Source organism: Topomyia yanbarensis, chromosome 1 (genome assembly GCF_030247195.1).
Source record: "Topomyia yanbarensis strain Yona2022 chromosome 1, ASM3024719v1, whole genome shotgun sequence".
NCBI lineage: Eukaryota > Metazoa > Arthropoda > Insecta > Diptera > Culicidae > Topomyia > Topomyia yanbarensis.
Window position 1 is genome coordinate 6,474,091 of NC_080670.1, and position 12,235 is coordinate 6,486,325.

Below are 12,235 nucleotides of genomic sequence, written 5' to 3' on the forward strand. Positions count from 1 at the left end.
TCCGTCATAGGTTCTAAAAACTCAACGTTTTGTTTTGAAAGAAGAGTTGAGTTCTGTAAGTGGTTCGTAATTGCAGCTACCTCCGCGGTGATCGAGCCACGGCAGAACACAGGGGGACGCGAAGAAGCAGACAGGAAAAACAAAACATATTCCTTGCTGGAGAGAACCAGTTCTCCGTACCGGAGGCTGAGTGCTGTGAAAGAGGCCCCACCACGGTTGTGGTGAAGTCTAAATTTGAAGTGTGTTTGCTGGGACCAGTGTATGAGTGAATGCTGGTGAGGAAAGAAGCCGAAGAAAAACACGATCAGAACCTGATTGACTTGATTTTCTTACCAATCTGGTTCCAAACACACATGCAAACGTGTACTGTACCTACGTGGACTTTTGTAGCCTGATTTGGGGTCTGGACGTGTCCAGATAAACCTGAGAAGAAAGAAGTAACTTAAGCTAACCAAGACGACGACGACGATGAAGACAGCGGCCACCGAGAATCAATGGCGAATAAAGTGGAAAATGTGGCTTTCGGAGACTTAACTCCCATGACGATGGTGGTCTCGAGGTCCTCGATCAAAACAAAGACTGATGTCTTTGGAAGACACTCCGCTGTCTCGCAACCGTTTATGTCTCGCTGGCTTATAATGTCAGGTTTGAGAATTAGGTCACGCCGAACCTGGTGTCGTTTCAGAAACTATCAATTATGAGCAGGTTTGTTGACTTCACAGAATTTCAAGCGACCGCGAACGTGGTGAAGCGTTTTTGTATTCGAGTTTGTTCCTTTGCTTGTGGGGTTTGGGTGCTGCGCAGTACAGGTTTGGTTTGCAAGTGAGTTAATTCGCAGCCTACTTTGTTTAAATTAATCATTGCTTGGAGCAGTTTTGTAATTTGTCAAACTTATTTGTACATGTCAGGCAGACTATCTTGGCCATCAGATAATTATAACCCGAAATCTGGTGTCAAGTCAGTCTGCCAGATTCTGATGAGATGAAGTCGAAACGCAAAACTACGACTTACTAGTTTAAGTTAGTCAAATTTTAGATCGAAAACTTATAAATGCGTCCCACCTTTACCGACCGGGAGAATTTACAAATAGGTCTGTATGTTTCAACCGTAGTGGCATTGGTTTCCAAATCACACATCGCATCGAACCTTTCATAAGCGGACCAGAAAAAAAAACTGATGTTTATTTATTCTAGCATTATCGCTTACTCTCACTCATCACGCATCGACGACTGGTTTGGATATAACCGCACCGGGATGGATTATGCAGGACAGCTTACAAGTTTGTTTACACGTTCGAAGTCGATATCCTATCGAATCGCTTCTGCTTGGAAGGTAGGGTGGTGCAGTCTATCTATCGAAGTTTGACGGTGGAAGTGAGCTATTTATCGTAACGAAGAAAATACTCCCCTTCCAATTTCGTTGTTAAGGTACAATGCCAGTAGAGTAGTTAATTTCTCAATCATCTGATTAGATTGGAAGTTCCTTAAGCGCCACTCACTTTCGTCACTGACAAAATAGTCGTTGAAATTTATTTTGCCATATCATCCACTGTTTGAGAGCGACTTCCGATCTGGTTACCTTTTCGGTATTGTGACGATTAATACTCTTTGTTTGAAAATCGTCTAACCAATGTTCGCAAATTTCAACCGGAACGCCACACACAGGCCGGTTTTCCCGGAACCAATCCTGTGTATATCAGACACAAAGAGTTAACTGGCAATAAAAAAAACAATAATAAAGCACGCAAAAGTGCAGAAACAGAAAGACAGCCAAGAATAACATCAGAAAAAAACCAACAAAAACACAACCACATTGAACCTTCGACGGTTGGAGGCACACAAGTCAGCAAGAAAAAAAAACTGCTGCCACTAAACCAAACCAACATCAGCCGCGTGCACAACCGAACAAATCGGTTGTGTGGGTTGCTGAAGAGATGAAGTTGTGCGCTGGATGGACGGACCCTCCATCCATACCAACAGAAAGGGAGACCGGTTGGAGCGTGGAAAACTACCAAAGGATGAAACAATATAAAACTCGCTCGGGGGAGGAGGGTGGCGATGGCACGGGCTTGTTTTATTCTTCCGAGAAGACGCACAAAACCACGGACCCCGCCGCCGTCGCGAATTGGATGGCTGTCTTCTCATTCAAGCCACACTTCAGCCGTAGTTCGCTTCTCCCCGGGCACAGTTCAGCTCGGTTAAGGTACCTCCACCGGACAAGGAAAGCAACAAGCGCAACAAGTTGGGGTTAATATCCTAGAGAGACGTGTGCGGAATGGGTGGAATACCCATCAACTAACCTAACTCATAATGAAGAGCAGTTGAACCGCGTTAGACGACTCGGTTGGTCGATCCGTTCGGTGGTTGGTGCAGTGTAGAAAGAATATTGCCCTTCCGAGAAATGGTTATGGAATGATCTGTGATTTGTCAGGAACAACCCAATCAAGGGAAGGGGAATGTTGTAAACTTGAGCAACAGGAATCAGCGAATGTTGTTACATTCTGAATCGGATCGTTAGTGTTTTTGTTTGCATAGAATATGAGGGACTCAACTGCAAAAATAATACAAATATGTATACTGTGGCTCTGACCATACCTACTAGAAACCATTAATTAAAGTCGCCTCTGAAATCTTTGTTCGACACGATAACCTAACCGCGAAATCAATGCTTGATACTTACGACTCTTACTATCATGTTATAGATTGCCTTAAGTCACTACCAAACTGTAACGACGTGCAGAGTCAGGCCTACGTTGAAGTCAATTTTCTCGCCCATTAGCAGTCGATGACGGAAATCAACCGTTGATGTTTTTTACATTTTATTTTATGACGTGGGACACGCTTTTTAAATGTCAGTTGAAATAACCATAACAGTGAGAAAAGTAGTCTTTTTAAGACCAACTTCACACTCGCCAGGAACGTTCGATGGGCCAATGCTGAGGGCAATTTGGTGGTCTTTCTCAACAGATTCTATACGCTTTCCGTAAGCTAATTGATAGTTGTCTTGGCGTAGTGCTCCGACGTTAAATCTGGTCAACTCCGGTGCCGGTGCTTCTCAACCGGCTTTACTGTGAGCAAATGCATGATCAAGTGGCAGGCATCCGGTGACAGTATGTGTTTTTAGTGAGGATTAAAGGCCCTTTGTTCAGCTGCAGCAATATCAACGTGCACTGTTCAAATGAAATAATATCCGATGACGAAAAAAAGCCGCCCGCCCATGACAGCTTGTTCTTAAAAATCTTAAGACTTTCAAAGGAATCCTAAGAATTATGGACAATTTCTACATAACTTAGACAAGTCCAGAAGTATTCAGGGAAGTCCTACAACTTTCATGAACTTTTTCCACCCGGAAGTTTTCCTTTCAGCTTGAATTTCATAGATTTTCAGATACGAAGATAAAGCCACCAACCAAACATCTGGGAATTGATGATTGTTGGACTTATTTAGACGATCCTAGGGGCATCGGCATATAACGGTTCTTTTTCAGTTTCATAAAACACCGAAAACTACTTTTCGGGGCCAACATGTTAGGAAAAATTCTGTATTTTACAAATCTTTTGCATTTTATCAATTAGCTCTTGCCTTATTCCACATGTAGACCCAATTTTAGTATGATACTTTTTTCGGCCATTCCCGAAAAAGCGGTTTTATTAATTTTGTTTTATACCATTTCAGAAATCCATTGGCATGAATGTGGTCTGTCAGATTGTCACCTTATCTTACGCCAGTAGAAGGCGTACGAGAAATTAATTGATAGCAAATTCATCGTTATAGTAAACATGAAATAAAATTTAAAAAGAAATAGAGAGCAGCCTGGACCAAATTTGTTCAACGTTAGCAGTACTGAATGTCTCCACATACTATCAGTGAGGCGCAGTCCTCTCGCAAATTCGCCTTGCATTGCCTGCCTGGAGTACCTGCGAGTCAAGGAATTTAAAAGTGTACGAATTGCTCGTCACGGTAAGCTTCGACACCAGCCAACGCCGGAGACAGAAGATTGTTTTCATCGTGTTAGTAATGCGGGACCGTTACTGTAGTGCGGCCTTCCACAAAATCGTATGTTCTACGCATCCAATCAAGTTTAAGGAGGAACCCTAGAAGATTTTTCAGTTTTCTTAATGCTAAGCGGAAATCTGAATCAGTGCTGTGTAGTTGGACTAAACCGAATCTACGTCTATCTTGTTCCCAAATTTGATGTTGCCCCTATGCAGGAAGCTGCGTCGGCCAATTAAGACGTCCGAGCTGATGCAGTTAACCTAACAAGGTTTACAAAATCACTAGAAATGCTTGTTGGCGGCATTAAAAATTAAAAATTCGAGCTCTCCTGAACCTGATGGTATTCCTGCAGTAATATTTCGTCGCTGTATTGTACTGTACTGCAATCGATCAAAGTCGGCAGATGATAGTAGAGCTCTAGAAATCTTGGAACGAACAACACGACGTGTGAGTGAAAATTTGAAGACGGAGCTCTGTTGGAAAAGAGATGATATTCAATATCCGGACATTTAGTGGAAAAACAATACGCACATAAGGCTACCAGACAAGAAATGGAGTATGTAGACTAGAGTGACAAGAAAAAAATGATTCCTATCGGCCCACCCCTGAGTCGATTCCTAGTCCCACCAGGAGTAGGGCGCTAACACTAACTTTTCAACAGAGAGAGATAGGAATTAGATGTCTTCTACAAAGTTTTAGAACAGACATTTTTCAGTAATTCTTCCGAACATTTCAATATTCTATCTTCGTTGACAAGTTAGTGTTGGGGCCCTCTATGCGGTAACAGGTGTGTTGAGTAGATTTAGCCTATAATTAAATTTATTGCTATGAAACTTAAACTAGATGAAAATTTGCCTTAACTTAAACATGCAGTTTCTCTAAATAACTTGAAATTACTGAACTTAAAGCTAGAGATAAAAATTTGAATTTAAACGATTAGATACCCCCTAGAATTTATCGATCAACTCGATCTCTTATATACTCTCGTCCAGTTTGGGTTTGTGACAATGGTTAGGTACATGCATTGTATAACGTGTGATATAAAGTAATCAGCAGCACATTTGAAAGCCAGTTATCTAACACTCGGTCGCCGATCTGGACGTGTGTCGCTATCGGTCGAATAAATTTATAATCGGTTCAAATCACCGTCCTCCGCTAATCAAAAGAAAGTCCGCTTGATTTCCTCATAGTCCGCAGTGTTGTCGTGTCGGCGGAATCGTGAGAATCCGCGAGTGTCCGCGTCGGTCTTCAAGTCTCGGTAATAAACATGGTCCTTCGAACCGGATCAATGGACCAGTGCTAGTGCCAAGGTGACCTCTTAGTGAGCCATTTTGCGACTGGCATTTAGCCATTGTGTGGAACAATAGTCGCTCCGACAATAGCCGACTAAAAGGAAGCCAAGCGGATTTGACCGCCAAAGTGAACGTGTGATAAGAACAAAACGCGCTCTACACGCGCTTGTGATACTTGGCGAACAGAAACTTAATCGTTTGAGACGATTACCGAAATCGTGAAACCAAAAAACGGTTGAGGAAATAAAGTCGCCAAAAGGCGTGAACAAAATTTTCAGTGAGTACTAGAAAGTACAGTGAACGATTAAATACTCGAAGAAGTTCCCCCGCGGAAAATAAAATAGTGTCGGTAGGGGCGATACTTCCCACTTGCTTTGGCGGTTCCTTTGTGCCTGAATCCGTTCGTTGGTGGTTGGTTTGTGCCTGGATCGTTTCGATAAGATGGGCGAAGCGGAGGAAGCAATTGCCACTCTAAGACGCGAATATCAGGTCAGAGCGGACAACATAAAAAGGTCGGTCAACGCCATCGAAACATTTGTTGAATCGTACATTCCCGCGCAGCATGAAGACCAGGTTTCAATCAGGTTGGAGAAGTTAGAAGGTTTTTACAGCCAGTATGTCGAGCAAGTAGTTCAGCTGCAATTGCTTCCCCTGAGTGTTCCCGCCATTGAGTATGATAAGGTGCTGAATCGGTTTGAAACAAAATATTACCATTTGAAGGCAAAGCTCACTCAATTGCTATCGGTAAAAAAGTCCGACACCGCTAGTACCTCTAAAAGGTTCCATTCGCAGAGCACCCATATCAAGTATCCTGAGCTGAAACTCCCAGATTTCTCCGGAAACCCACTCGAATGGCAATCTTTCCATGATCGGTTCAACGCTGCGGTGCATTCGTCAAGTGACCTAAGTGCATCGGAAAAATTCCAATACTTAAAGGGCCTCCTACGAGGCGAAGCAGCTGGTTTGATATCGGAGGTACCAATAAGTGATGAAAACTATTTGGAGGCTTGGAAGCGGTTAGTAGCGAGATATGACGACAAGCGGATGTTAGTGAAATGTCATCTCACGGAGCTTTTCAGTACTCCATCAATAAAGCAGGAATCTACGGAAGGAGTGTTAAATTTGGTCGATAGGTTCGATCGAAATATCGCGATTCTTAAAAAACTTGGTGAGCCAACAGACAGCTGGAGTACCATTTTGGTGTATCAACTAAGTCAGCGATTGGATCACGATACCCTCCGCGAATGGGAAAATCACGTAGCTCGAAATTCCATGGTCAAGGTTGAAGGTCAGCAAACCCATATGCCAAAATATAGCGACATGGTTACTTTTCTGCAGGGCCACGCACGAGTTCTGCAAGCTATTGCTCCTACCACCCAACTTCGCTCTCGTGATACAAAATTAAAGTCTCAACCTAAGTTCTCGACTCTGCATGTCGCACAATCGTCAGCAAACGAATCAACGGTTACACGAAAATGTTTACAATGCGGAGGGGACCACCATCTGCATCAGTGCTACAAATTCCGCAAGCTTTCGCCCAGGCAGCGGTTCGAATTCGTGAAGCAACATCACCTATGCTTGAATTGCATGAAAACGTCAAATCATGGTTGCAAGGACTGTTCTTCAGATGGGTGTCGCAAATGTAAAAAACGTCATCACACACTCATTCATCTACCGCCGCTGGAACCTATTGATCAGACCAACAGCTCTGTAACATCCACTTTCACTGGTCAAGCTGATTCCGCTCAAAATTTCACAACGCAACCCAGCACCAGCTCGTCAAATTCGTACACAACATTGGTAGCAACCAATCAGTCTGTATTGGAGCCAGTTATATCCTCGATGCCTTCGTCTCAGTCACATACGAACCGACCCTCCGGTCTCGCGGCTCACTCGACGAAGCTTCCCAGCGAAACTGTTTTGCTGTCTACTGCACAGATCTACCTCGACGACTGTAACGGAGCGAAGGTCATTGCTCGAGTATTACTGGATAGTTGTTCGCAGTTCAATCTCATGACGGAATCATTCCATAAGAAGCTGAAACTGCCTCTTTTACCAGAACACGTCAACCTTGGCGGCGTGGGTCAAATTGTGACATCAATTTCGAAGGCAGTTAAAACCACAATTACCTCCCGGGTATCGGATTTCTCCAAAAATATGAAGTTCCTGGTTCTTTCGACGATTTCATCCGAGCAACCGGTACAAGCAATATCTACGGTTGAATGGGATATCCCTAGTTGGATAACTTTGGCCGATCCAACATTTTGCACTCCAGGTCCCATCGATGCACTTCTTGGTGCCGGCACATTTTTTGAATTATTACGCTACGGAAAGGTTACTATTGGGGATCACCTGCCGCTCCTTCAAAATACGATACTAGGCTGGATTGTTTCTGGAGAATGTTCGGGGCGACAATCCAGCACTCCAGAGCATCATAGTTTTCACCTGACTCACAACCAACGTCTCGAGAAATTGGTGACACGATTTTGGGAATTGGACCAATGTTCTGCGAATTCTAGCTGGTCTCCCACAGAGAAGCAGTGCGAACGCCATTTCATAAATAATGTGACTCGCAATGAGCAGGGTAGATATGTTGTTCGCCTTCCAATGAAGCATGAGCTCTTACCTCGTCTACGAGACAATCGCTTCAACGCACAGCGTCGCTTTTTAGCCCTTGAACGGAAGCTTGACGCGAATCCTGCATTTCGGACACAGTACGAGGAATTTATTCACGAGTATCTGAGCTTAGGCCACATGCGGGAAGTTACATCGGAAGAAATGGCAGCCGAAAATCACGATCTCCCGCGATACTACCTGCCGCATCATGCAATCATTCGGCCTGAAAGCACCACTACAAAACTTCGAACTGTCTTCGATGCCTCCTGTAAGAGCTGCTCTGGGCTTTCGCTGAACGACGTTTTACTTGCTGGGCCCACCATCCAAGATTCGCTGTTGTCCATCGTTCTACGCTTCCGTATACATGCTTTCGTAATCACTGGGGACATAGCAAAAATGTACCGCCAGATTCTCGTACATCCAGCAGATCAGCCGCTTCAACGAATCTTTTGGCGAGAAAAGCGGTCGGATTCGTTGAAAACGTATCAACTTCTCACCGTGACGTACGGTACAAATTCTGCCCCGTTCCTCGCTACCCGAGTATTGCAGCAGCTCGCAGAGGATGAAAATGAACGTTATCCTCTGGCAGCATCGGTTATCCGGAAGGATCTATATATAGACGATTTGCTCACGGGTCGCGACGATTTGGAAGAGCCAAAGATCCTTTGCAATCAGTTACAGCAGATCTTTGGGAATGCTGGGATGCAACTTCGTAAGATGTCCTCGAATCATCGAGAAATACTCAACTCTATCCCCGAGGAGTGTAGAGAAACAAAAACTCTCGTCGAATTCGACTCCGATGCTCCAATTAAAACCCTAGGTTTACTCTGGGAACCTTCGTCCGATTCAATCCTCTACAAGCTCCCAAAGTTTGGCAAGTGTGAAAGTTATACGAAACGAATCGTCCTTTCTCAAACATCTAGTTTTTTCGATCCTTTGGGACTTCTGGGTCCAGCCATTATAAAAGCAAAAATACTCATGCAAACCCTATGGAAATTGGACTACGAATGGGATCAGCCGTTGCCAAAAGCGTTCGCCTTAGAGTGGGAGGAATATCAGCATCAGTTCTGCCGACTGAAAAACTTTCGTCTTCCTCGGCATGTGCGATCACTGTGCCGTCCCGTTCGCACGGAAATCCACGGATTCAGCGACGCCTCCGAACATGCTTATGGTGCGTGTCTGTATTTACGCTCGATTGCTCCGGATGGATACGTCACCATCAGACTTTTGGCAGCAAAATCTCGTGTCGCACCTGTGAACAATAAGTCGATCGCAAGATTGGAATTGTGCGCTGCCTTGCTTCTATCAAAATTATTTCTATCCGTCAGTGCCAGCATAGGATTCCAGGAGAAGGCGTTCATGTGGACCGATTCCATGATTGTTTTGCACTGGTTGTCTGCAAATCCTTCTACATGGCAAACATTTGTAGCCAATCGGGTCGCTGAAATTCAGGAAATTACTGCACACTGCACCTGGCATCACGTTCCCGGGCAGGAAAACCCCGCCGATCTCATATCTAGGGGTATGGACGTTGGACTACTCGTTGACAGCTCGTTATGGTGGAATGCATCGTCGTGGCTTGCTTCGCTAAACCTACCTTGGCCGGAACCACCAGAGCAGTTTGGACGCGTGAGGGAAAACGAGCTTGAAACTAGAAGAGGAATTGCCCTTCCCATTGCAGCGCAGGAAGCCGACATTTTCTCTTTGTTTTCCTCGTTCACCACTTTTCTACGAATTGGCGCTCTTTGTAGACGATTTGCTAACAACTGCCGAAGCCTTTCATTCCGCCACAAGAATCCCAATCAGCCACCAATGCCACTGTGTCGTAACGGTTTAATCACGGTGGATGAACTCAACGAAACATTGTTCTCCGTCGTTCGTTTGATCCAGCACGAATATTTTGCCCCAGAAATTTCTGCATTAAGGAATAGGCAACCTGTTTCAAATCAATCGAAGCTGCGCTTCCTCCACCCCGTCCTCCATGATAACCTTGTTCGAGTTGGTGGCCGGCTAAAGCATGCTGAAATTACTGCTGATGCAAAGTATCCTCTCGCCTTACCAGGAAAGCATTCACTAACCCGCATGATTGCTGAAACAATCCATCGACAACAGCTACACTGTGGACCTCAACTTCTCTTAGCTACGATTCGTCAACGTTTCTGGCCAACGCGTGGCCGGGATCTCGTTCGTGATGTAGTTCATTCCTGTGTAACATGCGTCAAGGCACGACCACACCAGCTCTCGCAACTAATGGGATCACTACCAGCTGTCCGAGTTACACAGTCTTACGCATTCGAAAACGTCGGAATTGACTTTGCGGGTCCGTTTTATCTTCGGCGCCTAAGCCCTCGTTCTGCACCGTCGAAATCGTACGTGGCAGTCTTCGTCTGCATGGCAACGAAAGCGGCACATTTGGAGCTTGTCAGCGAATTAACCACAGCCGCATTCATCGGAAGCTTTCGCCGTTTCATAGCTAGGCGTGGTAGGCCACAAAACGTGTACTGTGACAACGCAACAAACTTTGTTGGTGCCGATCGCGAAATTCGCCGTTTATTTCTCTCGCAAGAACATCGATATGCCATCAACACTGAAGCATCAGCTCAACTAGTGAAGTTTCATTTCATCCCAGCTCGTTCTCCAAACTTCGGCGGGCTTTGGGAAGCCTGTGTTAAATCGATGAAATATCACCTTCGTCGAATCATCGGAACCTCTTTCCTGCCGCAAGAAGCCTTCGTCACGGTTCTCATGCAAGTTGAAGGCTGCTTGAATTCCAGGCCTATTACACCACTATCAACTGACCCAAGTGATATGCAGGTGCTAACGCCGGGCCATTTTCTTATCGGGCGGCCGCTCAACGCCCTGCCAGAACCCGATTACACTGTTGTTCCCGAGAATCGGCTGCGGATGTGGGAACGACTTCAACGGTATACGCAACACTTCTGGCAGCGATGGCATCGTGAGTACCTGACGTCCCTTCAACATCGATACAAATGGTCCAAATTTACTCGCAACCTGGCTATCGGTTCCATCGTGCTACTGCAAGAAGATTCGCTTCCAGTGTTGAAGTGGTCGATTGGGAGAGTGGTGGACGTGCATCCAGACGACAACGGTATAGTACGTGTAGCATCAGTACGGTTGCCATCCGGGTCGATCTCCAGACGTGCTATCTCCAGACTTTGTTTGTTGCCAATTGAAGTCGATTCAGCACAACTACAAGGCACAACTATCAACTCGCCATCTACTTCCACAGGGTCGATGTGAGACTCTGGTCGCATCTATACCACTTCAGGAGCAGTTGGTGTATCTTGGAACCCAGAATGGGATATTTTTATTGAAATATAATTCAAGGTGGCCGGTGTGTTGAGTAGATTTAGCCTATAATTAAATTTATTGCTATGAAACTTAAACTAGATGAAAATTTGCCTTAACTTAAACATGCAGTTTCTCTAAATAACTTGAAATTACTGAACTTAAAGCTAGAGATAAAAATTTGAATTTAAACGATTAGATACCCCCTAGAATTTATCGATCAACTCGATCTCTTATATACTCTCGTCCAGTTTGGGTTTGTGACAATGGTTAGGTACATGCATTGTATAACGTGTGATATAAAGTAATCAGCAGCACATTTGAAAGCCAGTTATCTAACACTCGGTCGCCGATCTGGACGTGTGTCGCTATCGGTCGAATAAATTTATAATCGGTTCAAATCACCGTCCTCCGCTAATCAAAAGAAAGTCCGCTTGATTTCCTCATAGTCCGCAGTGTTGTCGTGTCGGCGGAATCGTGAGAATCCGCGAGTGTCCGCGTCGGTCTTCAAGTCTCGGTAATAAACAAGGTGGAACTAAAATTTTCTAACCAAAACAACTCGTATCACATACTATAATTCTTCTGAACATACTATTCAGCTAAATCTAACGATTAGCTCACAAAAATTAATAGTTGGGGGGAATCGAGTACCGATACACAACCATGCACTGCTAGGCCCCATGCTAAACTGACTCAGACATCACTTCGTTAAAAGTTTAATAAAAAATTTTAACAAAGCCGGATTAACTAGCAGCCTTCGACAAAGTTGCGTCATCAGTCATCATAGAAAAAAACCTACGTGGATGATTATTTCGATAGTGCTGACGCAGTCGAGGAAGCAGCGGAAAAGGCAAAACAGGTGCGTACCATGCATACCCGGATTCAGAATAAGAAATTAGGTGATCAACAGTGATTACAGAAGCTGGTCGAAGCTAAGGGACTAAAACCGTTGATGATTTGGTACGATATGCTGGAAAATTAGGAGCGCGTTCTCGGAATAATATGGGACTCGCATGAGGACTT

General features: G+C 44.7%; 1 protein-coding gene across 1 annotated transcript; it reads left to right on the forward strand.

Annotated features, from left to right (window-relative positions):
• The first annotated feature begins 5,728 nt into the window (after positions 1 to 5,728).
• LOC131693407 (uncharacterized) lies at positions 5,729 to 11,164 on the forward strand. The gene has a single exon (XM_058981188.1). It carries the CDS (start codon positions 5,729 to 5,731, stop codon positions 11,162 to 11,164), a length of 5,436 nt encoding a protein of 1,811 aa, XP_058837171.1.
• Positions 11,165 to 12,235: the final 1,071 nt, after the last annotated feature.

Coding starts and splice junctions, on each gene's coding strand:
- LOC131693407 (XM_058981188.1), top strand. CDS start 5,729: ATGGGCGAAGCGGAGGAAGCAATTGCCACTCTAAGACGCGAATATCAG.